At 37.4% G+C, this 27517-nt stretch overlaps 1 protein-coding gene across 2 annotated transcripts in view; it reads right to left on the reverse strand.

The window, feature by feature from the left end:
- The window catches only part of CRISPLD1 (cysteine rich secretory protein LCCL domain containing 1), a 42384-nt gene extending 16915 nt beyond the window's left edge, over nt 1–25469 (reverse strand). Inside the window, exons 1-6 of one of the 2 annotated variants that reach the window (XM_059166186.1) lie at nt 24838–25469; nt 23496–23815; nt 2863–2981; nt 2375–2507; nt 1179–1294; nt 377–477 (exon numbers count right to left, since the gene is read on the reverse strand). In XM_059166186.1, the coding sequence (XP_059022169.1) occupies nt 377–477; nt 1179–1294; nt 2375–2507; nt 2863–2981; nt 23496–23753 (727 nt within the window). In that variant the 5' untranslated portion in view covers nt 23754–23815; nt 24838–25469. Of the gene's footprint in view, nt 1–376; nt 478–1178; nt 1295–2374; nt 2508–2862; nt 2982–23495; nt 23816–24837 lie in introns of those variants that run through there. The other variant, XM_059166187.1, reaches the window with a different exon arrangement.
- Nucleotides 25470–27517: the final 2048 nt, after the last annotated feature.

Here is a 27517-nt window from a genome sequence, read left to right on the forward strand (position 1 = left end):
CAAAGCGGGACTCGACCCTGGGATTATGACCTGAGCTGAAAGAAGCTGCTAACCAACTAAGCCACCCAGGCACCCCTATTAAGGTGACTTTTTTAAAATGTAAATGTGTACTTGTCACTCTGAGATAATTCCAAAGTAGAATTAGAAGTGGTTACCTGAAATACAGATGAAATTTCCCTTTAAAAACACATTTGATATAACAGAATTATTAATATTATACTTTTAAAAATATTTATAATGGCTTCAAAATATTTTAAATAGAGTTCTGGGAATTTTTAATGTAATAATTAAATATGCTTTTTGCCTTTTAAATACAAATTAATGTAGAAGTTGGATTAAAATATGAAACTGAATATTATGACACAATATCACATACCTTTGTAGCACAGATTTTCTCTACAGCCTCCTCCAAAACTAGGTGGGCAAGCAGAACAGGGCCGTCCATGTTTATAGGGTGCATGACCCCACCAGTTTCCCCTTAAAGAGATGATCCACTCTATTAAGAGTTAATCTAATATAGCATAATTTATAAGACACTGAAAATTTGCTATTTTCTAAGTAATTATTTTGGTGTATAGATTTAGAACATTTATCTTTCATCGCAGAGTCCCTTCAGTTACTAGGTTTATATATGAACTGTTGCCTCATTCTTTTGAAAATATTTAAGTCATTTGTTATGTATATTGTTAAAAATTACAAAATTAAACTTTCATAGAACACTAAGCTGTTATGGGATATTCATCCATATTCCACTTGTTTTAATGAAGAGAGTTTAGACTTAGATTTATCCCTATGTAAAATTGTAATATTTTCAACATAGTTATTCAGTGGTCTTTACGCAGGTAAAAATACATTCCTCAATTATTCTATAGTTTTTCATCTCTAAGAGATCTAAATTATTAAAACTACTTATGTAATATAGCATAATGAGTAAAACTGAAGACTTAAAAATGTAATTCCTGTCTTCACAAAGATCATATTTTCAATTTTCATATTCCTTTTAAGCACTGACTTTATTAATCAGGCAACCATAATTATTGTTATATTAAATAACCGGAGTTACAACAATATCGTTAATTCAGTAATACCACTGAAAATGAGAAAAAAGATTGGGAATATAAAGTTACTTCATGTTGCTGGGAAAATTTACATATAAAAGTAATGTTTTGTCTACTTACTTTGGGGAGTAATTGCACACCAGGTAGACAGCTTTGGGCCATATCTGTCCCCAGATGTTCATGTTATGACACAAATTAATGGCACAGCCTATTCTGCTACTTGTTGCCCACACCACCTACATTAGAGAAACGAAAAGAAAGGCTCAGAAAAGGTAGGCTGAGACAAAGTAAGACAACAACATATTGCAGAGAGAAGTATATAAAACTGAACTTGAGAAATCAACCTTTATCATTCAGGATGAAATAAAGCAATGTCAAAAGGATACTTTTTCTGAGACTGTGGGAAGTGCTTGATTCAATTTAAAGAAGAGTGTTACAGGTAAATAACTCTGTCTAACTCTAAAACGTAACCATCTTCAAAATATACATTTACTAAATAGTTCAAAAGTTACACTCTCACAAACCCAAATCCTGTGTTAGTGTGTCTATGAAGAGTCTTACCTAACAAAGGAACCTAACAAAGGAACGAAATTTCTCATCTTAATCTGTACTGAAATAAAAATGTAGAGACTCAGATGTCTTAAACAATGTGTACTTTCATAGTATGACTGCTTATTAGGGAATTACGTGCTGATTTGACTTTGTCATATGCAAAGGCAGACAGAATAATTTGCTTTATATTCACTAAAAATCAGCTGTAGAGATTCTAGTAACTCAGATCTGTTGTGAGATTTATCTAGTTGAATTTACCCTTAGTGGTTTGATTTAGAGGTTTACAACTTATCCAATACCAACTGTGAACACTGAATAAAATATATATGATGTATAAGGTATATGTATACATATAATATATAAAATGTAGATATATAAATGCTCCACACATGTAAATATTGAGTATTGTGGTAAATAAAACTATATTTTATATAAAATATAAAATTGAAATAAAATAAAATGATACCTGACTTTGAAGATGGTAAACTCCTCCATGTGCATTTCCTGGGGCCAGATTAAAAATGTTTCACATATAAAATAACTGAAATAATGTTTGTTTTTTTTTTTAAATTGGTATTTGGACTTTCCCTAGTAATTACTGTTATCATTTATAGAAATTGATAAGTCTATTCTACATAAATCAATATCTATGTTTTTAAATAATCACACCAAATTATACAAGACACACATTCAGTAGCTTAAATTCTGCCACAGTTACACAAACTCAACTTAGAAAAATGAGGTATAATAGACCCAAAACATACCTGTGTATAATGAGTACACACAGGACCAGAACATCTGAATGGACAATATGGGTTGCATTCATGTTCATAAGGGTAGCTGAAGTCTCTCACTTCATCATACCATGCTTGTACATGAAATGTTGGTGGCCTGTATCTATTTGAAAGACAATAACCACCAAGAGTAAGTAAAGCAGGAGAAAATGTAAAACCGAATATTAAAAAATAGATCGATAAAGTTTAGCAGAGAGATATTCTTGCATAAGTTGTTAATGTTAAATATTATGCCCATTACATTACTAATAGGTCAATGATTTAAACAAAAAATAAGACTAAAATATTGCTGGTATTTTGTTATGACATTTGTTTTTTGGTTTTTGCTTTTATTTGTGTGGGTGTGATCATTTGTTCTCCTTTTAGGCTCTAACACTTTAAAAATATTCAGTACTGAATTAATAAGCATTTCAAGCAGTTAAACTGTCAAAAACAAAAAACGTTATACTTTACACTACCTTCCCCAGTGCGCTCCCAAGTTCTGTCCAATTGATGGAAGCAAACTTGCAGGTCCATGTTCCCACAAACAGGTTTCAGCCCAGGATTCTGCAGATCTTTCCAGCTCTACATCCCATGTCTATAGTTTAAAATGAAAACAACACACAGATACAAACAGATAATATATTTGTTTGGTGTTAGAACATTTCTTCAGAATATAGTATCCTTCAGTTCACTTTCTTCCATTCTTACTGCTTTACAAAGTCAACATCTTAGTGTGGGTTCCCACCATCTCTCACCTACATTTTTGTACTTGTCTCCTAATTAATCTCCTTGCCCCCATATTTTATCCCTCCAATCTGCCCCACAAATGTTCAGAATTTCCTAAGTGAGTACAAATACGCTTAGGTGATTTCTCTGTCAAACACATCCAACAAATTCCATACACATAAAGTCCAAGACCCCTGGTCCCACTGTTCCTTATCATAAAACGTGCTATTTCGTACTCTTGCTGGCATTGGTTCCTCTGTCTAAAGCATTATTTTTCCCAGCTATTTTCTACAAAGAGCATATTCTTTTTTCACAGCCCAGCTTCAGATAATACATTTTAGACACACTTTTTCATTTCTCTCAGATGTAGGCTATTCTCTCCTTTGAGTTGTTTGGAGGCAGTCATTTAATTCACACTGGTATCTTTGGCTCATTTTTGTGTTTTCTTTCTATCATATAGACAAGGTGATTAATAAATGCTTATTGAGTATAAAAATGATGAATGAATCTGATTCCTATAAAAATGTATATGCATTAAAAATACATATGCAGGGGCGCCTGGGTGGCTCAGTGGGTTAAAGCCTCTGCCTTCGGCTCGGGTCATGATCCCAGCGTCCTGGGATCGAGCCCCACATCGGGCTTTCTGCTCAGCAGGGAGCCTGCTTCCTCCTCTCTCTCTGCCTGCCTCTCTGCTTACTTGTGGTCTCTGTCTGTCAAATAAATAAATAAAATCTTTAAAAAAAAAATACATATGCATTTTTATAGACAACATTCAATGAGGGTGATTAATTTGTAATTTTAACATGATTTACAAAGAAATATTTAAAATTACAAAATTATTACTGAAATTGTTTTGTATGTCCTAGCTTTAGTGTTCAATTTGTTAAGGTGAAAAACAAGCAGTGTAGTAGGAAATGTATTTGTAAAAACCCAGAGTTAGGCTGAGCCGGGTTCAGTCTCAACACAATCACAGAACTCTGGGCATGTTTAGAGGATAGGAAATAGTCCTGGAACTGAAACAAGAGCTCACAGCCCAAGGTGATAGCAATGAAAATGGAGAAGAGCACAAAGATGGAAATCATGTTTCAGAGTTTAAATTCCTAGAAGTTGACGGGTAACTGAAGGTAGGTTGTGGGGTGCGGGGGGTGGGGGGAGATGAAGATGATGAAGGGTACCAAATTGGAAGAAGGAAAATACAGAAAGAGAAATAGATTGTTCCCATGGAAATATGTTCAATGTTTCTCAATGCAACGTGTGCTAAGGAGACAGTGGAAATAGAAGACTGGGGTTCTGGGGAAAGAAATCTGTACTGAAGATAGGAGTCTTGATGCTCTTCACCCAGAGATGACTTTCTTTAGGAAGATGATACAGAAAAAGAAGAGGAATGAAAAGAAAATTCTGAGATGATCAACCTTAAATGGGAGAAAAAAACAATAAATTAGTAAAAGAAACCAGGGAAAATGGGATCAGAAAGGTGAAGGGAAAACTGTAAGAGGATTAAATTATAAAGCAACAGGACAAGGATTCCATGCATAAAGAGCAGGCAACAAGATCAAATGCCACAGAGACTTCCAGGAAGACCAGAGCTGCTAAGTGTTAATTCATGATCAAGAACAATTTCAGATCAATGCTAGAGAGAAAATCAGGACACATGGGCACATACTCGACTAGAAGGAGAAAGTGAAGAAAGCAAGTGTGTGTTACTTTGTTAAGATTTCAGAAAGGAAAAAGAGAAATGTGCAAAAGCTAAAAAAAAAAAAAAAAAAAAAAAAGTAACCTGCCAGGTTCTAGGGAGAATGTGTTTGCTTGCTTTGACTTTTAAAGGGTGGAAGAAACCTAGTCGTGACTGAAGGCCAAAGAAAGCACACTAGGAAAAAAAGAAGCACCAAAAAATTTTAAAAATAATAATAAATAAATTAAATAATGGCTTGAAGCCATTGTGGTGATTTTAAAACAATCTTCCCCACAAAGGTGGAGTTGAACTCCCTCCCCCTTCCCTTCAATTTGAGCTGGATAGTAACTCCCCCCCCCCTTTTTAAAAATTATTATAGTCAATTAGCCAGTGTATATAACTACCTTCTAATACATAGAAGGACACTGTGAGACTTCTCAGACTAAGAGGAAATACAGCTTCTATTCAGTCAATTCTTTCTCTTTTAAGACACACACTTTGGGGCACCTAGACGGAATAGGCAGTTAAACATTCAACTCTTGGTGAGGGTGGTAATCTCTGGTCCTGCTCTCAGAGTTGTGAGATCCAGCCCCCGGCTCTACATTTAGCGTGGAGTCTCCTTGGATTTCTCTTTCCCTCTCCCTTTGCCCTACTATACACACAGAGAGCGAAAGGAATTTCAGTTGTTTGGTTTTCCTAGCGCAGGTATGAGGCTGTCAGTTTGCAAGTCCAGGTCACTGAAAACAAACATGTGAGAGATCCAAGTATGAACCACCCAACTAAGCCCTTAAAAAGAGACTAAGCCCTTAAAAAGAGACAATTATTAAATATCACTCTAAGTAGGAAGAAATAGGTTTCTAAGATTTTCTAACATTTTACAAGTCTACCTAAGCGGATAAAACTACAATAGGTCTTTTCAAAGACATGCTGAGAAAAATGTCTTTAAATAGAGAAGATAAACTTTTTCCAGAACAACTGGAAAATATAATTAATGTTGTAATTACCTAACAAGTGGAAAGAATATCTTAATATATAGGAATAATGTACTAACTCATTATACGTTTTTGCAAAATTGACACAGTTTTAATGGATTTCCAAGATGAATGCAAAAGACAAAATAGGTCTTTGACTACCATACTATTAGGTAAACTAATCAAATGATAAATATCAGTCCATGATACAATTTGCGATTTAATATGGACTTTTTAAAATCTCTATTGCTTTCTGGCAAAGTAACAATATTATGAAAACACAGTAATCTGAAAAGGCAAATGTGTTGAAAGTCCAGTCTAGACTAGAGCTCTGGTCTACTTCCTACCATTAAAAACTAGAAATAGCATGATGAAATTATTTTTAAAAATTATCTTAGCATTTGCAATAAATTTTGACAAAAGGAATTTCACAAACATTCTTGTTTTGAGACGTATATATATGTCCACACCTAACCTGAAATACCACCCTTATATCTACAAACCTACCTCAGTCATGAGCAGTCAATGGCTGTCAGAAATAATAATAGCATGATAATTTTCGTTTTTTTTAAAGATTTTATTTATTTATTTGACATAGAGAGAGATCACAAGTAGGCAGAGAGGCAGGTAGAGAGAGAGAGAGAGAGAGAAAAGGAAGCAGCCTCCCTGCTGAGCAAAGAGCCCAATGCGGGACTCGATCCCACGACCCTGAGATCATGACCCGAGCCAAAGGCAGAGGCAAAGGCAGAAAACAGACTTAACTGAGCCACCCAGGCGCCCAGCATGATAACTTTCAGTGGGAATGAAAACACCCTTTCCCTAGTTCTTTTGGCCATATGTAAACAAGGTCATTAGTCATAAATTTTCCTCTCATTTTCTTACATAGACAGACTAAAAATAAGCTTGCATTTGCTCCAAGTACTTCAATGGGTAATTAAAATACATGATACACCCTGGAAGAGTTTTCTTTCTTATTTAAATTATGAACTTCCAAATTTGTCTCTTGATGATGTTAAGCTTGGTTTCTGTTTCCTTATCTGTAACAATAGGAAGATAGAATAAGTCTCTTCAATTTCTTTCAGCTTTAAAAGCCTATTATTTTGCACTTACACTGCTGTTTTGTGATTAAAAGATGGGCGGAGGACTTGAATACGCCTTTTTCCAAAGAAGACATACAGATGGCAGAAGAAATATGAAAAAATGTTCAACATCACTAATCATCAGGGAATGCATATTGAAACAACAATGAGATATCACTCACACCAATCAGAATGGTTAGCACAAAAAAAAAAAAAAAAAAAAAAGAAATGAAAAGAAAAGAAATAACAAATATTGGAGAGGACGTGGAAAAGGAGGAACCTCCTGCACTGTCGGTGGGAATACAAATTGGTGCAACCACTGTGAAAAGCAATAATGAGTTTCCTCAAAAAAATAAAAACAGAAATACCATATAATCCAGTAATTCCACTACTGAGTAGTTAGCCAAAGAAAACAAAAGCATGAATTCAAAAAGATATATCTACCCCTATGTTCACTGCAGCATTATTTACAATATTCAAGGTATGGAAACAATCCAAATGTCTATCAATAAATGAATAAAGAAGATATGTTTCAATGCTACAATGCAATATTACTCAGCCATAAAAAAGAATGAGATCTTTTCATTTGCAATAACATGGATAATTATGCTAAGTGAAATAACCCAAACAAAGAAAAGTACCATAAAATTTCATGTATATGTGGAACCTAAACAAACAGAAACAGACTGAAAGGCAGAGAACAAACTAGTAGTTACCAGAGGGAAAGAAGGTGGGGCAGAGGGATGGGCAAAATAGCTGAAAGGATTAAGATACAAACTTCCAGTTATAAATAAGTAAGTTACAGAGATGAAAAGTACAGCATACAGAATGCACTTAATAAAACCAAATAACATTGTGCAGTAAAACAGGGTAACTATACTTATATCCTAAGCACTGCCTAACATAGAATTGTCAAAAGGCTGTTGTGCACCTGAAACTAATATAACATTGTATACCAACACAATTAAATTAAAAAAAGAATTAAAGCTGTACTGTGACTTAGAAGATTGCAAAATCAAAAAGGTTTCAGATCTTCCAATTATGAGTCTAGAGAAGAGCTCAATTATTTCCGAATCATCTCTATTAAAGAAAGCTTTAATATTATCCAAAACAGATAAACTGAAACTTAATTGAATATGATAAGGGTATATTCTCCGTAAGAAATTAAAACCAGGCTCCTTTCAGCTTAATCCCAAAAACACAATGATAAAACATTTGAAATAAGACATAGACTTCTACATGTAATTTTTCTGCACCCCCAAAAGGAAAGGGAATTTTCAGCCAGCTAACACATTTTTGTAAAACTGATATAGTTTTATGGACTTCTAAAATTTAATGTACATGTAACATACATGTAACTTTTATGCACAGCTAAAAGGAACAAGGATTTTTAGCCAGCTTATGAATGTAGAAGTTGTTGAAGAAAACCGAAGACATAAAGAATTATGTCTTTCTAAATACCATGTATAAAAGATAATTCTTGCTGTGCTTTCATTTCTGGAAAGACAGGTTTATAAATTATCCATCATGTGTCAAAACTAAATCCTTCCCCACATCACTGCTGTGTCCTCCTATTTGAATCAGAACGTGCAATCCAAAAGTCTGACAGGATAAGTTGTCAACATGATCCTCTCCATAGCAATAAGCTGACCTTCAAAACAGAATCTGTTATTCTATGCAAGTCACACTTTTGACAGTTCATGATATTTTAGATTTAAATTCCAAATATAATGCTTCATCATACATTTTTTAAGCCACCTTCTCTGCTCCCTGTTGGTGGTATTATTCAGAATTACAATGAAGAAACTGACATCAGTGAAATAAATAATAAGCAAGTCGATCAATGTTGAAAGAATGTATGATGTTTTTTGTGATAAAGTCACCTGGTATAAAAAGCACTATGGAAATCTGCAGTAACACATTCCTTACAACTTGGAAATTACCTCAGGTGTTTAACTACTGTGCTTCACCTGTCCTGAAAAGACTTTGTAGTGACAGGGAAAATGTACAAGGCTCAGATTTCAAAGGGAACACCTGTGTTACTATGCACAGAGGCCAGGTACTGAGAAAGTAGCATTAGCCTCTGGGCAATGCACTTCTGAGAGTGTCCTGGAAGTTATAGAGATATGAGACAGATGGGGCAGTATTCTACTTAAAACACTTTAAAACAAGGCCTTAAAACCTTAAAAAATTAGCAACCTGCAATTTAGGGAATTGTCTCTTCATTTCCTTAAAACTGAAATATTTTTGAAATTTAATGTGTGGATAAACACACAAGATGATTTCAATAAACTCACAGTTTCAATATTCAATAGATACGTTGAATGCATGATGTTGGGAAGATTTTCCTTGTGAGACATCAGAGCCGCTAAATCAACACCATCCTTATGTAGAAATGTCTACTGATTGATCTCATCTCACTGCCAACGACCTTCCAAGTCTGGTCATAACTTAGGAAGCTCACTTATATCCCACCCTTATTCAACAGGGACCCTCAACAGCAGACTTTAAGAAATTTTAAAGAGTTTGTGGGGCGCCTGGGTGGCTCAGTGGGTTAAAGCCTCTGCCTTCAGCTCAGGTCATGGTCTCAGGATCCTGGGATAGAGCCCTACGTCGGGCTCTCTGCTCAGTGGGGAGCCTGCTTCCTCCTTTCTCTCTGCCTGCCTCTCTGTCTACTTTGATCTCTGCCTATGAAATAAATAAATAAATAAAAATCTTAAGAAAAAAAATTTAAAGAGTTTGTAAATCACCAGATCTTTTTTAAAACACAGATTCTGGGGGAACCTGGATGATTCAGTCAGTTAAGCAGCCTAAGATACAGGACCCAAGTTTTCCGCCTCAAACATACACGTATGATGCAAACTCAAATTGACAGGTATTCATAATGTACCTCTACTAAACAGAAGGCAAGCCTCTAAAAAGCTGAACTTGGATTATATTTGGAAATGGGATACCTTTGTGTTAACTTAGTGATTAATCCAAGGTGATGATGCCTTCCTTGCTTTTATTAGGAGTAGTTAATAATCTTCAAGACTATGTTCTAGATGTTTGAGGAGACTTCAGTATTTAAGGAAATCCTTTAGCAACTTGAAAAGTACCATCAGTCAGGGGTGCTTGGGTGGCTCAGTTGGCAAAGCACCTGCCTTTGGTTCAGGTCATGATCCCAGGGTCCTGGGATCAATTCCCATGCTGAGCAGGGAGTCTGTTTCTCCTCCATCTTTCCCTTTCTCTCTCTAAAATAAATAAAATCTATTTTTTAAAAAAGTACCACCTATTAGTTAGCTCTTTAGGTCTCCATTTATAACACTAGGCCAATTTATAAGTGTTAACACCTGTGTTTTAATTTATCTATAATTCTTAAAGTTTAGATAGTCAACCCTAGAAAAATACATGATAGGAAAGATAAGCTCTCATAATAAATCACTCTACAGTATCTACTTATGCATTAGTTTATATTTTATATTTCAATTATTTCAATATAACAGGTTTGGAAAGTAAATATTTCTTATTGTTTTAAGATTTTATTTATTTATTTATTTGAGAAAGAGAAAATATGAAAGAGAGAGCTCATGGGTAGGGGGGAGGGGTGGAGGGAGAAGCAGACTCCCTGCTGAGCAGGGAGCCTGATGTGGGACTGAATCCCAGAGCCCTGGGATCATCATATGAGCAAAAGGCGAACCCTTAACTGACTGAGCCACCCAGGCACCTCGAAAGTAAATGAAATATTTATTGCTTTTATTTATTGTACTTAGGGATGCTTTTCTAGTTTTCAGAAAGGAAGACATGGGTTAACAAATGAACAACTTCTTCTTAGTAAAAGAAAAAGTTGATGGACACATAGAAACCAAACCGTATAATTTAGCACCATAACTTCAATTTAAACCAAACTCTAACACCAGAAACATTTAAATGATTATGTTTACATAGTTTTAATGAAACTGCTATAGTAAGGGGCTCACTGTTTTTACAGTGAGAATTCTGTGTTAACTTTTCACTAAGAAGTCCTATTTCAGGGTGCCTGGGTGGCTCAGTCAGTTAAGTGTCTGCCTTTAGCTAGAGTCAAGATCCCAGGGTCCTGGGATTGAGCCCTGCAGCAGACTCTCTGCTCAGCGGGGAGCCTGCTTCTCTCTCTCCCTCTGCATGCTGCTCTGCTTACTTGTGCTATCTCTCTGTCGAATAAATAAATAAAATCTTAAAAAAAAAAAAAAAAGAAGTCCTATTGTAAGAATGATAAATTGCTCTGCTTCCCAGCAGTCAACAGGAGCAACATAAACATGGTTTCCCAGCTTCCTTAGCTGTTAAGGAAACTAGAGCTAGTTTAATAATGACAGCAATCAGGTTTTCAGGTGTCCTTTAGGAATGTCTTTAGCTGCTTCTTCTTCAATAAACAAACAATGACTAAGATGATGATTTTAAGAAATACGGTTTTCAAAAGTCCTTATCTGAAAATCTGAGAAAGAATACCATATTTAACATTTGTGTCCACAAAGCCATTCTTGGTCCCTAAGCGCTAGTATTTATGTCTCAAAAGGCGCAATCCTACATACTAATTTACTTCAGGCTCTCTTGGGCCCTGGATTTTTGCTAATGGGAGACACAAACAGGAAGTCCGAGGGTGTGAGGTGAATTTAAGTCTGTAGCACCAACTCTATTCATCCCCTTTGAATCCTCTGCCTCACTGTGATAATGACAGTGCCCTATCACACAGCCCTACTTCCAGGCAATAGTCCTCACCAGGCTGTGCCTTCACCATTCAAGTCTGGGTGCACGCCATCCTTTATGGCTCACTTCAGCCCTATCCAACGCTGCATGTAGACCACCAAATGTTCTTTAATTAAAAACTTAAAATATAAAGCAGCATGGCCTACTAAATAGATTATGTCCATATTCATATTTTGCTTCTGAGGTGGATAAACTGCCAATACAGAAAATATGCTGCTATAAACTGGAGGTTAGTTGACTTAACCACACCTTATTGATTATGTGAACTACTTAAAAGAAAAAAAGTAAGGTTCACCAGATCATCGTTATAGGTTCTTAGCTTCAGTAAGTTTTAGCAACCCACTATTCCAAGTAACATATTTGGATTGGTCCCATAATTTAATTTTTGGAATTCCCATACAATTATCTGTATTTAGCATTCAGTTGGCAATATGACCCCCAAACATACTTTTGGTCTGTATCTGTACTTCATCAGTATTACACAGTAGCTGAATACTTTAAAACTCAAACCCCACTAACATGCCTTTAATCATGTCTGTCTCATCTCCAGAAGCTGCCTAGTCAAATGTCTTCACAGGTCAAGCTGGTGCCATCACACAAAGTGGCTGGAAAAGAGTGATGTGACCTATGGCAAGTCAGAGCAGGAATCAACACTTTAAATCTCCATGTTTTTTAGAAACACCTTGACATACTATATAGTAAACCTCCTCTGTATCTATTGGATATTTAAACTTAAAGCATTATGAACCGAATGAGCCAAAAACATCTCAAAACCTCCCATACCTTTGATTCTACATGGATCTATATGCAGTATGTCTGAAATTACCAGCTCATAATGTCTTTTCCTCACACTCTTCATTCCTGCCCTCTCAATCTCTGTTGATGGCTTTGCTTTATAATTTCACTGGGGGAAAAAATGGAAGCATCCACGTGAAAATTCTCTTCTCTTTTCTTCATTGAATACACCAAACTGTCTGCTTCTGCACCTACAGCCTCAGTATTTCCTATTACAATAAATGAAATGACATTGTAGCTATATTTTCTCCCTCCCATTGCCAAGTGCTTTCTCAACTTTTTTATTAACCTACAAACATATTCTGAAAAAAAAAAAAAAAAAAAGGAAAAAAGCCCCTATTCCCCTTTAGCAATAGCTAGTTTCCTTTCTCTGATTTCCCTCATAGAAACATCATCTTAAAGAGTTACCTGAGGTAACTCCACCTTCTCTACTACCTCTCCTCCAGTTCTCTTCTTCCCAGTTCAGAAAGACTTCCAGTAAGACCCCCCCGCATTGAAATTAATCTTATCAAGATCATCAACAACGTCCATGTTAACAAAACCATTGTTGGCTTTTATTCTTCATTTTACTCAGCCTCTCAGCAATCCTGAAACACTGAGTTGTCCCTTGCTGAACTTTCTTCTGGCTTCTGAGATAACAGTCTATCCTGTCTTTTCCTGCAGTCTTGCTGACCATTTTTTCTCAGCTTTCTTTGTTAGTTACTCCTCTGTTCAACCCCTACATATTGTGGGACCCCAAGGCTCAATACAAGGCCTTCAACTCTTGTCCATAAAAATCTCCTTGGATGATTTTGTTTGGTCAGTTAAAATGCTTCCTAATAACATCTACATAATTTCCACATTCTTATCTCTAGTTCCACCTCCCCAGTGACCATCAAAACCCAAGGGAAGATGACATTTGGCATCACAATGAAGCTGGGCCAAAAAGAAATTTCTGATTTCATCCTCACCTATTCCTGTCTTCCTCTTAGAAAATGTTTCAGCTCTCCACAAATGTACTTAAGCAAAACCTATGAACATCCCAGATTTCTCTTTATCCTTCACACTTCACATTAAAGCTGTTAACCAAATCATTGGCAATGCCATCAAACCATACCTTGAGCCACCCACCTCTCTCCATCTTTACCACTATCATCCTGGTCCCAGTCACCATCCTCTCACACCCAGAATATAACACTGGCTTCCCAACTATCTCTCTGTTTTCAGCCTTAGCTCTCCTTCAGACCACTCTCCATAATGTAGTCAGAATAATTTTTGAAATGGAAATGGGCCAGGGCAATCCCTTGCAAGAAATTTTCAAATGAATTTCCACTTCACTCAGGATAAAAACCAAATTTCTCTTCACCTATAACCCAAAAGGACTTCTGGCCCATGCTTCTAAGTCTACCTCATGTTCTAACACTTCCCTCATTACTGAATAAAGTTCAGTCACACTAGCCTTCTTTGTGACCCATGAAAATCCCCACTTCATTTCTGACTTGGAGACTTGTGTCTCCAAGTATTCCTTGTGTCCAGTATTTTTGTGTCCAGTATTGTGTCCAGTATTCCTTCTGCCCAGATCTTTGTATTTTTCTTTAGCTGATTCCTTCTTATAACTTAGCTCTCAGGTCATGAGCCACCAACTCAGAAAAGCATCCCCAACTACTCAACAAGATTAGCTCCAACTCTATTCTTCTTTATCATCTCATTCTGCATATTTTCATAATTTGTTAAACTTTTTATACAATGATGTACTCTCCAGCATCAAGAACATTGCCCGACACAAAAATACTCTACCAGGACTTGTTGAATTAAATGTTTTCTCAAACACAAGTTCATTAATAACAAATCGGTTTAATCAATATAAAAGTTTTTTTGTAACTTCCTAAAATTCTGAAGGCAACAGATATATAGGAAAATAAGGAAAGCGTTACTTAGACATACTGTAATACTTGAACTAGACAATTCATTACCACTTGAATTTGTACTTTTTCTTCCAATGAACTAGATGTTATATATATATATATATGTATATATAGTACATAATAGCATATAAGACATATAGGTCAGTTTTATAAATATTTGGCTTTAACTGAAATAGCAAAAATCATTAAAAATATGAGAATTTAAATTTTAAATCATGTATAATCGTTGGTTGTATAAACTCCTAAAAAGAAAATAAAAGGATACAGCTAAACAATAGCAAAGGATGTTCTTGAACCAAATATCATTCAATTATGATTATAAATCATTATAAATGGTTATTTTGTTTTTAATGAAGGCATTCAGTAAAGATAAAAAAATAATTACTCAATAATTACTCAATAATTGCATTTTCCTCTTGACTGTTATTATAAATGTGGGATATGTTCCCTAATTGAGTTAAGTCTTCTAAAACCACGTTGAAAATTTTTGGTTAGAAAAGAGTTAATGCAGATACCACCTGGCCCATAGAAAATGAAACACATATTTGATGAATGAGTGAATGAACACACATGCTCAATTTTCATCCCATTCTGCCCATCTACCCTTGGACCACTACGACTTCACCTAAATGGTCAGTTCTTCAATGTGGCCTCCATATTGTTAAATTCAAGACTCTTCATTTCACTTAATCTATTTATAAGTAACATCTAACATAGCTGACCACCATTTCTGCCTCTGTTCATTTAGCTTCTAGAACATCATGCTCCTAGGTTTTTTGCTGTTGTTATTTTTATCCCCCTAATTTTCAATTTTCTTTGCTGTTTCTCCCCACCTCTCTATCTCTACACCATAAAGTGTGTTAAGGGCTCACTTCTCAAACATCTCTATCTATACTCACTTCCTCAATGATCTTCTCTCTCTTCATGCCTTTAAATACCATAAATGCTGATAAATGTTAATTTGATGTTCCAGATTAGACTCTACCACACTTGTCTAATTGCATACTTGACAAATTCACTTGGATATTTAGCTAAATCTTAAGTTTAATGTGTCCAAAATTGAGCCTCAGCTTTCTCTACCAAGAGTTGATCTTCTTCCCTATCTTAAAAATACCACAACTCCAATACTTCTAGTTCCTCAGGCAAAAACCACACAGCCATACACCATATCCAAAATCTGTTAACTCCAAAATAAAATAAAATCCTAATGATATACCTCATGATAAAGAAACTGGTGTTTACTGGGCAAGAACTAGGCACTATACTGTTCTGTTTCTCATGCCAAGGGTCTCATCTTCTGTTGTTAATGGAGGGAGTGAAACAATGGACTGGCTTTTTGGAAGAGAGAAAACCATATGGAAAACAGGAGGCATCCTTATTCTGGGAAGTGAGGAGGTAGAGGTTGATTTCATCTCCTCTAATCTCTTGGAATTTGGTTGGCAAATGGGTATCAGGTTATAAGGAATTCGAGAAACAAGAAAGAGGATCATAGGGGAAGGGAGGGAAAAATGAAACAAGACGAAACCAGAGAGGGAGACAAACCATAAGAGACTCTTAATGTCACAAAACAAACTAAGCGTTGCTAGAGGGGAGGTGGGGGAGGGATAGGGTGGCTGAGGGATGGACACTGGGGAGGGTATGTGTTATGGTGAGTGCTGTGAATTGTGTAGGACTGATGATTCACAGACCTTTACTCCTAAAACAAATAATAACATTATATGTTTTTTTTTTAAAGTAAAAAAAAAAAAAAAAATGTGTGTCAAGTAACTGGATGACTTCTGGGATCTCTATAACCATTTAGGAAGTCACTACAAGTTGAAAGACACAGAGTCTTCACCATTGGTATTACACTAGAATAGAAACACTATCCATTTTCAAAAAACTGCAGCCAGGAATTGATTTCATCCTGCATCAAATGCAGAAACTCCCAGACTACTGGCTGCCTGGCTCACTGAAGCAATTTCATTAGTCTTGCAATAGGCTTCCTTGAAATTTTCAAGATTGATGTTACGATTACAAAGGGGTTTTAGTGTGTATTCACACTCTTGCCACTTCTGACCACCTTCATGGTTACCAGCCGTCAGTGTTAGATGGATTATTGCAATAGCTTTGCCTCCCTGCTCACACTTTTGCCCCACCTCGTACCACCTAACTTCTGTTCTCAGCAAACCCAGGTGATTCTGTAGAAGTACAAAATCATACTATTCCTCCGTTCACACAGTTCAAATGGTTTCTTACCACTCAGACTGAAAGTGAGTTTCTTTTTTTTTATTTTTTTCAAGATTTTCTTTATTTATTTGACAGAGGGATAGAATGCACAAACAGTGGGAGAAGCGAGCAGAGAGAGGGGGAGAAGCAGGCTCCCCATAGAGCAGGGAGCCTGATGTGGGGATCGATCCCAGGACCCGGAGATCATGACCTGAGCTGAAGGCAGACGCTTAACTGACTGAGCCACCCAGGCGGCCCTGAAAGTGAGTTTCTACAATGATCTAATAAATCTGTCCTTCTCAGTTAAATTTCTAATCTCATTTTCTACCTTACTTCCCACCCTCCCTCGGTATAAGGGCCCTTTGCTGATTATGGTGATTTAGGATCTTCACACCAATCCAGACAAAGAATGTTTGTTGTGTTTACTTCTGGGTCCTAGTGGTACCTACCATGTAGTAAACCTCTAATACCTGCTGAATGGAGGAGCAGATAACAATAACAACTTCAAAGTCTTGTGGCATTTTCTGGCTTTGAGTGCTCCGTTCTTCTTAAATTACTTCTCTCCTCTTTCCTTTCTAAGAACCTAGATTTGCTGTTTACATTTAAGGAGGTATCTTTAATCTCCCCAAACTTCAGGGTAATAACTAGATTATATAAAACTGGACTGTTACGTCGCTTTCTTCCTATGGGTATGGCGATTTACAATGCAACTTCTGAAAAAATACATTAATTGTAAGTTCCATTGTCTTTAAAAAACAATAACCATTTATTTAAATTATGGTTTTGAGATGTTTTTAATTGTGTTGACCAAGATACCGAGAACCATATATAACTTCATTATATCTAAACAATACTGTTAAGATAAAATGCTTTAGGAAAATTAAAGAAGCTATTTTAAATACAGAATAAAAGCCTTAATAACAAATAATGATAATATTCTTTGAATCAAGAAATATTTCATGTACCTTTAACTAAATATTATATTGTATATCAATAAAAGATGAAAATGTTTAATTTTTGAAAATTACCAAGTAGGCACCAACATACACAGGGAGAACAATTGCTTTTGGAATTAAGACTTGTAACAAAACCTTAGTTGATGTGAATTCCTGTCACTTTTAACAAGATAAAAAATGTAAATGAGTTATGATGTCATCATTTCATCACCTGCATTTATTCTGGATATATGTAAAAGGTGGCAAATAATGTCAGAAAATATAGATTAATGAGAGTAAACAGAGCAACCCATAAGACAAAGATCGCTCTTTCAGGTCTGGATTTAGGCTAGACAGAAATAGGGCAGAACCCAGACTAGCTTCACCCTGTTTAGCAAACTAGGTTGTCTCACGTTGTTTCTAGGATTATCTGCTATAAAGAAGTACAGGAAAAAACAAGATCAATAACACCTTGACTTCCCATGTTAAACATGACCTTAGAAAAAATCTAAGTGACAAACTGGAACCAAGTTATTACAACATGCACCATGGACCAAAAGTACCACTGGTTGTTTGGCTCAGGGCCTCCAGTTTCCTACCAAAAGCAGAGGTATCCAGATGTACTTTGTTCTACATTTGGAAAAGTGCTATGCCAAGGTTCTGCCAATAGTTTTGCCTCTATGTGAGGTGAGAACAAGCAGCCACAGCTATCAACCCGCCCAGCAGACTGTCTGTCAACAGTTCCTTAAAAGACATGGAAATAGCTGTAATACCAGAAAATGGCTTATATAATTGACCCCTGTGTTCTTTTTTTCAGTAAAGTAGTCTGGCTGCTAAAGCGCATTCTAGACTTAGGTACACTTTGCATCATAGTGAACCACCTGGGATCAGTCACTCTATAGTGTTTTAGAGGCTCTATGTTAAACATTTGTAGCAAGAGGTAAATATCCATTAACTCATTTTAGTATTTGAATTCCATTTGAATACATTTATTATTATCTCAGTAGCTCCACATTACAGGATAATTTTTGATGTACTACCAATATTTTAAATATTGAATTTTTTGAAACATTCATTCCTTCATCTCTAGCATTTCCAATTTCTGTGTCAGTATCTCCAGTGTTACTGATATCCTACCTTCCAGAACTTTTATTATTTTAACTCCTCTCTCTTACCTGTCCTGTCCTCACATTTATCTCATATATAATCTCCTCTATTTTCCACCCATCCTTTCATTCAACAGATTTGTTGAACCACCAACAATATTCAATCAATTAATATTTACTGAGCACTTCTATGCATCAGGCACAGGGTTATAAACATTAATAAGGTAGGATGTTTACCCTTCCAGAAATTTAAAGTCTTGGAAGGGAAAACAGATATGTAACTATTTAATTGCACCAAAACTGTTATACTTTCAATAGGTTTGGATAAAATACTTTAAGAACACATAAGTAATAGGACAGAGGGTTGGGTGCACCAGAGAAAATTTTGCAGAAAGACAACATTTAAGCTTAGTCTTGAATAAGAGATTATGTGGAGGAGACAAGAAGCACAGACATTCAGGGCAGAGACGAAACTGATGAGCAAAGAGACGCGAGGAAGCACAACCACCTTTAAGAACAGTGAAAATAGTTCGATGTGAACACAGATCGGGATATACACAACGGAGTTGAGGGCCATAGGCAGAATTGACAAGATGTGTCTCCTTAATTATACATTAATCAAAGTGGGCTTCAACTTGAGAGCATCCAGAAGTTAACAGAAGTTTTGAACAGCTGAGTAACCACCACAGATTTGTTTGAAGAAAAAGACAAGATTTAGTAACAACGAGGAAGGTGTACTAAAGTAAAAAATAAAGTAGGAACAGACTGGTATAATCTGTTGGGTGAGAAGCTGTGGTACCAATCTTGAGGTAAGATAACAAGATAAGGTTAGGATGAATTGGAAGAGATGAACTCAAAAGACATTTCCGAGACAGAATCTACAGCATTCGGCACGTAGCTGTGTATTTATGTTTGCGTGCATGTTATGTGAAAGCGGGAAGAAAGAATGACAGTATGGCAAGGGCTGGGCAGATGGGACCAGTTTTCTATTCTGTGGGATATTTTGTTTTGTTTTGCGTTGCTTACAGAAAACTGAGCTGATGCTGATGAGATCCACTAAGAATCCAGGAAAAGAAGTAGGATCCCAGGCAAGGGTAGAGGGAAACAGGTAAGGCATTCATTTTCTTTTCAGACGTCTTAAGGCTGAAATAACTGTGCAGTAATATCACACAGAGATGACCCAGTAGTCATTTGGAAATATGAAAATGAAGCTCAAAGAGATGACAGTTACATGGAGATACAGACTAGGTATGGACGATATACCATCAATACACAGATGGTATTTACAGTCAAAGGAGTAAAGAATATCTTATAGCAAGGGAGAAGGCCAAAAGGAAAAACCTAAGAAACAAAGTCTTACAAGATGAGCTGGAAAAAGATCGCATTGATGAAATGACCAGAAAAATAAAACAACAAAACAATAAGATGAAAAGCCCATGGAAAGGAAAGGCCTGAAAAAAGAGCATATGTGCAACAATATCAAATGTCTTATCTCCTTTCGGCTTGTGGTTTTATTCTTTACCCAATTTTACCACTGAGAAAAGCAGTGCCCTGAAGGGTTGCTAACTGTCAGAGGTCACATACCAGTAAGCGGCACAGGCAAATGTGAACCTGCTGCTATGGAGGGCCAAAGCTAGTGTTTTTTCCTTTAAAAATCCATTGCCTCTTCCAGCAACAGTTTCCTTTGGTAATGTTAGAGCTCTAGTTTCTCAGCTTATCCAGAAGTAAAAGTGGGTAACCTCTCTCTTTAATGTGCTTGTCTGAAGTAAAAACTTGTAGGACTTTTTCATTTATGAGCTTTTCAAAAAGAAAGGCAACTAGGGAGCCTGTCCAAGCATCACTGGTTTCAATAACGAATAACTCATTTCTCCCCTTCCTGATTCTGCTCCAGGTCTGTGCTTTCCTTAACCTACTCTTCTAGAAGGTTCCATGGAAACACCACCTGCCTGTCTCTCTTCCTCTAGGTGAGCTATGTCCTCCAATTCAGGATCCTGACCACCTTCCAGGAACACCATAAACCCCACTTTTCCCACCGATTAACTCTCACCATTAAGAATATTCCATTATTCTGCACTCCCTTGACATTATTCACACACCTCAGCAGAGATTTTATGCCCTTGTTTACTCTAACATTTTCGAATGTGTCTATTCTTTCTTCTCAATCAACCTATAAGTTCTTCAAGGGAAGATGCGGCATTCCAGAGTCAATTTTTAACTCTAGTAGTTAAATGAGGATAAGATAGGGATAGAGGGGTGCCTGGGTGGCTTAGTGGGTTAAAACCTCTGCCTTCGGCTCTGGTCATGATCCCAGGGTCCTGGGACCAAACCCCACATTGGGCTCCCTGCTCAGCAGGGAGGCTGCTTCCCTCTATCTCTGCCTGCTGCTCTGCCTACTGTGGTCTCTGTCTGTCAAATAAATAAATAAAATCTTAAAAAAAAAAAAAAAAAGAGTAGGGATAGGAATGTGATATTAGTAAATGTGGATGTGGTTTGACTGCTATAGGTTCAAGTACAACAAGTACACTAACATGAACTCCAAGCGTAAATAAGGTTACTGGCTGTTCACATTTTTAATGTGATCTGACATCTAGCATACAAGCAGACAAAGTAGTGGCACTCTAGGTTATGGCAGACTTTACAGGAAATAACTCTTGAAGCCAAATTTTAATTTTGCTTTCTCAGAATAAGTACACTTTCAAATAATTATGTGAATAAATAACATTTTCACAAGGTTGATCAACATCTGTACTTCTATTACTATGCAATACATAAGTCAACTATATTTCACATAAAATAGTATTATTTTTTAGGCTTTCCCCTTAAATGTGTATTCTAGAAAATGTGTTCCAGTACAGCTGGGCAATGAAGTTCTTTGCGGCCGATTAATGGCCAAGACACAGTTCCAGTGCTAATAGTATCTAAGGGCAACACAACATAAACCCTGGCTGGTTTCTAAATCTACATTTCAAGGATAGAATGAAACCAGTGAAACTAAAAAGAAACTCCTATAAACACCCCAGACTAGACATCATACAATAGGCAGTTATTTTCTTTGGAAGTCAGACATAAAAACGAATCACAGAACTGTTCTTCCATTATTTCCATATTACTTAAAACACACACAAATATTCTCAGGTTTCTTTTTGTGGGTTCAAACTCCCAAGTTCTTCCTTATTTTAAATAAAGCAATGGAATGCCTATCCACATGGAATAAGCATAAAGTGGCCTACTTGGAAAGGCTCCATAATTGGCTCTTGCTGTTCTAAAGCTTACAAATGAAGAAGTCATAGAATATTTTACTTTGGACAAACGCTTTAAAATATGCAAAAAGCTGAAATGTGAGACATTTCAGATGTCATGGCCCGCACAGAATTTTTAAAAGAGCTAACGATTTCCTCAGGTATTTTATTTAAACACTATGGGGAGACATAAAATTAACTCTCAGTCATAGTCACATTTACTGAGACCTTACAACATACCTGATGAGCTAAATTTTATAGGTTATCTCATTCAATCCCCACAACAACCCTCTGCAGTGAGTACACATGCTAGACATGAGGGAACAGAAGTAGAAAGAAATTAATTTGCTCGAAGTCACACAGCTTGTGGGTATCAGTGCCGGAATTGAAACCCAGACCACCTGATTGTCAGGCCCTGATTCTTAACCTCTGATGAGTTCTATTGAGTGCTACCTATTTTCTTCAGGGTAATTTTTTTTTCCCTAATGAAAGTTAAAATAATATGCTATAAAGTTAAAATAATATGCTATAATATGCTAAAATAATATGCTACCCATTTTGTAATGGGTAATGTGAACTTAGAACTTCCATATATCATTTAAGTTGCCTAGAGAATACTCAACAGCACTAATGTAAATGAAGAAAGAAGAAAACTAGAATGCATTAAAATTAATTATACCCTACAATGTATCCAAAGGACAAATGTAATTCCCAATTTTCACTGTATAAGCATTGCTATCACCAATAATTACTTACCAGTTTTGCTAGTACATTCCTAATTTTAGTATAATAGATATTTGAAAATGTTTTACATATTTGAGATATAAAGTAATACATTCATTAATAAGTAATATCCCAATAGCCTTTAAAAAGTAAGTTTGTGGGTTGCCTGGGTGGCTCAGTCAATTAAGCGTCCCACTCTTGATTTCCACTCTGGTCATAATCTCAGAGTCGTGAGATCGAGCCCCATGTACAGCTCCACTCTGGGCAAGGAGCTCACTTAAGATTCTCTCACTCCCTCTCCTTTGGCCCCTCTCCACCTTTCTAAAAAAAAAAAATAATAATAATAATAATGTAAGTTTGTTCCCCAAACTTGCTGTTTTACTCTAAAAATAAATACAACATTAATATGGATAAACCACATTTAAAAAAAAAATATTTGTCCAGGCTTGTTTTCACTTGTCAAAGTGCACAAATAAACCCACAAAAAAAAAGTAATTGCCAAAGCACTGCTTCCCATAAAGAACCACGGAAACATACCCTTTACAATGGGTCATTTACATATTGGTAAGAAGCAAGGACCCATTGGAGAGTTATCAATAATCCAGAAAATTGCTTTAAGTTATTGGTCCCTGATTTTTCAGATCCACCATTCTTAAGGTCCATCGTTTAGGAATTAGGAAGCAAGTGTTCTACTAAGTCACTTAAAAGCAAATGCATGAGCTGTTCAGCATTTTCAGTATAGGAGTCTTCCTGGTAAGGGTAGAATTTAGAGATTTTAGTAGGAACATTGCATCTGAAGATATTTAGTTCTACTCTGAAATTCAAAGAGCTCTTAGAATAAAGGGAACACTAATAAAAGAATATGCAGATGAAGATAGTCCCCAAGAAAGTCTGCCTCTTTTTTTTTTTTTCCTAATTTCATACAGGACAAATGGTAATGATTAAATAATAGCATGAGGGAATTTAACCAGGAAGACCAAAAGCATTAATAAACATTTTTTGTACATACCATTTGAAAAATGTCCTTACCATATACTGCATATTAGACGCTGTTGGATACACCTGACTTCGTAATTTATTATGAAGGTCCAAGATACTCTGCATGTCATTGTCCGTGATGGCCCTTTTCCCTCTCTGCTTGGCCATCCACCACTCACCATCCTCATCCATGTACTTTTCCAAAAGTTTCTCCAATAAAGTAGCATTAGGAACTACCATGGCTGGAATTGCTCTAGCCATGAATAGCACTGTGGTTACTCTGAGCCACTCCTGCGCGGTACACTTCATAATGAATGATCTCAGGATTTCCCCAGGAAAATCTCCAAGACAGGTTCTTCCTCTCCTTTTGGCTATAACGACATGTGGTGTGATTAAGGTGAACATCGAGGCAGATATTAATTTTCTAATAACAAAAGTAAAATAAGTTGCAAAGGAAGTGTGCCAGTTTGATCTGTTTATATAATGTCAACGAAAGGACATGCATTTTTTCAGAATAAATACCTCCAATCCATTTTTCTCTAGCGGATTTTTCACAATGCATTATTTGCACAAAATAAACAATTATATGTACCAAGATAACATGCATGAGGCGAAAATAAATGGAAAAATTAGCCCGAAGAGTCCAACCTTGAAATCAGTTTCTGAATTGAAAGGCTTTATTTAAATGGCTATATACCGCATGCAGTCTGGCAAGGGTATTAGCTGTCTACAGTGTTTTCTACCAATCTAGGGGTCCACGTTTCTGTGTCCTAAGGTATCATTCTATATCAGTGTCCCATCTCCGGCTCTCAGACAGTCAGACACATGTCTACAACATGCAGAAACTGAGGTGAATGTTTTCAAGTACATAATGTCATTCACACATATATCCACGGGTTCATCTAGAAGGCCCATGAAACTAATGCCAAAGAATGGTCTGGGAGGAATCTCCTCTTACCAGGCGCAGGGCAAGAAGAATTCAATCATTTCCTGGAAAGTGTGTGTCCAACCTGTGGCCGGCACCCGATAAAGCTAATAGTTCACCAGCAACTTCAGCCTTTCCTCCCACACGCCGCAGGCGCGCTCTTCACTTAACCCAAACGGAAAGCGCGCGGCAGGAGGAGGGGAAGGTGAAACCCACAGTCTCTTGCAAGCACAAGCGCCCGCAGATCTCCATCGCTGCAGCTTTGCAAGCAGCCCCCTCACTCTCCGTGTCCGCTCACTCTCTACAAGTTGGTTTCTTGTTTTTCTGGGTTTTTTTTTTGTTGTTGTTGTTGTTGCTGTTGTTTGTTTGTTTGTTTCCTTTTTTAAAAGACGGGTTTTAGAAGAAAAAGGCAGGTAGGAAAATGTGGGAGCCTGACGACTCGGCGATGCGTTTTAGGAATGCCCTTACCTCTCCAGCGTGAAGTTCCGCAGGAGCGCGGAGCGGAGCACCACGTCCGGCCTCCCACAGCCGCCCCAGCCTGTGCACGCGACCGCACTCACACGAGTCGGGTCGGGAACGATCGGGGCGCGGCGCGTCCTGGAGCGACGAGGGCGCTGATCAGAGGGTGGCCGCGAGCCTGGGCCTCCGCGGCTCCGTCAGGACCTGCAGCAGGCGACGCGCTCCAAAGTTAGAGCCTGAAATTCGGGCCGAAAGGGAGCCTCCGGGCTAAGCCACGGTGAGCGCCAGAGCTCCCCCGAGCGCTTTCCGCAGGAGCAAGGGGCGGGGACAGGAGCCGGGCTGGGAGGCCAAGGCTGGCGGCCACTTCGCGCTCCCGCTCGGAGAGTCCGCTGTGTGCAGAGCCAGGAGCCGAGCGCTTCCGCCGGTCCCCCGAGCTCCCGGGCATTTATTGCGGTCCCGGCGCGCGCACGTGACGTGAGCGCCCCTCCTCGCCCACCCCCACCTCTACCCCGTCTGGCCCGCTGCCTGCTTCGGAGCGGGGAGCAGCCGCCCTGCTTCTCCCCCGGCCCAGCGAAGTCTGGGCGCTTGGCCTTTGTGGGCGTACTTTGGGCTTCAGAGGCCCGGCGTGCGGATCAGGACCCCGTAGGAGGCGTAAGCAAGGACGGCCCCAACTCCTCCCGCCCCTCACAGCTCCTCTGCTTCCAGAGGGCTTCTTCCTGGTTGCTTCCTGAGATGCTCCAATGACTTTAACAACCCTTACAGAAAAGGAGGCGCCCCAGAGACCATGCAGTAGGAGTGGGGATGGGTTAACACCTCAGATCCTGGAGATGCAGAATGTTATGGGGAAGGGGGGTTGGGGGTGGGCGGAGGGCGGGATGGGGGAGGAAAGGTTTTTTCTTTGATTTTTCCAGGAGATCACTTCTGTTTCCAGGACCCAGTGTCTAGAATTGAGTTGTTGTTCTTTTTGACTCCTTTAAACCTTTACGATGACCAGATGGACAAGGCGTTTCATGGAATGATGGAATGATCTGTCATTTGGGATTGTCTGACAGTTGAGTCTCACTTCATCTATAAAATATGTGGCATTCGCTTCCCAAGGTGACCAGAGCAGTTTGTTTGTTTCATTTATAATGATGTAGATATTTTTGGAGTTGCTATATAAAGGGCCCCCTACATTAATTCATCAGTGCTATATTAACAGGAATTCAAAACCCAGCCCTAGACTTGATAGTGAAAGAAGTGCCAGTTTCTCTGTTGTCCATGTTATAACTTGGAGTACGAAAATAACTAGTTCTTTTAAATTTTTTAAATTAGTAAGCATTATTTAATTCATTTACCTTTGCTTCCTTTCTGCAGTAAGCCATGATTTTAATTCTTTATTTCTAAATGCTACATATATGATCAAATGAAGTAAAACGTTTTGATAGTAACTCCCAGATCATCCCACACTGCTACTTGTCTCTTTCCACAATACAATTACACTTTATGAAACCTAAAAACTGACATTTAAGCCTCAAGTCAACTTGAGACCTTGATTCCTCTCACAATAAAGGGAAGCATCACCTATCAAAAGGTCACAGAAAGTGAAAAATTTTGGTGCACATAGGACTTTCATAGGTGTAATTTTCGCAACTTCATAGCAGTTTAAGCACAAAAAGACTGTTGCCTTGTACTTTTCAAACAGTTATTTATAACTCTTCTGCACAGGGTTCAGAAAATTGGCTTTTCCTCCTGGAAACAGGAGGAAAAGCCAATTGAAAAATGAAGTAGCATTGAAAAATATGCTGAGTATCAAATAAAAGAAATCTTAAAAGTAATAACAGCACTTAAAACGTTTTCAAAGTGAATTTGAACTGAGAAGAAGGGAAGTAAGATGATAAGGACCCAAAGGTAAATGCACTGACTCTTGAATGTTTACATCATAAGCCTTTCCACACAATATACAATCAGACACCTAAAGGCTTACATTAAAGAAAATAAGATTTGGTTTTAAAGTTTTATTTCCAAACGCTCCAGACTAAATAAATAAATAAATAAAATTATCCCTTGGCTCAGCATTTACATTGGCTTCCAATTTGGTACTTCAAGTTATATTTTTATGTAAAAGAATGATTCAAACATTCATTATATTAAGTATCAACATTTTGATAACACAGCTTATCATATCTGATTTAATATATATGCCTGAAATGTTCTGAAGAGAAGTGACAGTATTCTTGAATACTCAAAGATGATACTCTTCACGTTGTTATTTGTGATTGAAAAATCTGTATGTAGACAAAGCGAACATCTTCTCCACACTGAATTCATGTAAAAATGGCACTTTGGTTTGTGGCTAAGGATGTTACTTATAAAGCCGTGGTTGTTTTTAGCATTACTACTTTCTTGTGGCAGACACTGTTGATTGCCTAACCAACAACCAGGCTTCCACCCCTTTCTTCCAAGACTGCAGTTTACTGAGGGTGGTCATACTCTCACATCCTGCCCAGCGGGCATCTTTAGGAGATGAACGTTGATTAACTAAAGCCAGTCATCACAATGTAACCCTGCTGGCAGTGATTGATTTCCCATGGACATGCCGTGCAATCCTGGCTGCTGAACGGATAGAAGAAATTGTCTTAGGTATGAGGAGAAGGGTTGGTAAGATTTTCTTCTGTAATAAAGAGAGATACAAAAGGCAAAAATGTTC

The sequence above is a fragment of the Mustela lutreola genome, chromosome 3 (assembly GCF_030435805.1).
Source record: "Mustela lutreola isolate mMusLut2 chromosome 3, mMusLut2.pri, whole genome shotgun sequence".
In the NCBI taxonomy this organism is placed as follows: Eukaryota; Metazoa; Chordata; class Mammalia; order Carnivora; family Mustelidae; genus Mustela; species Mustela lutreola.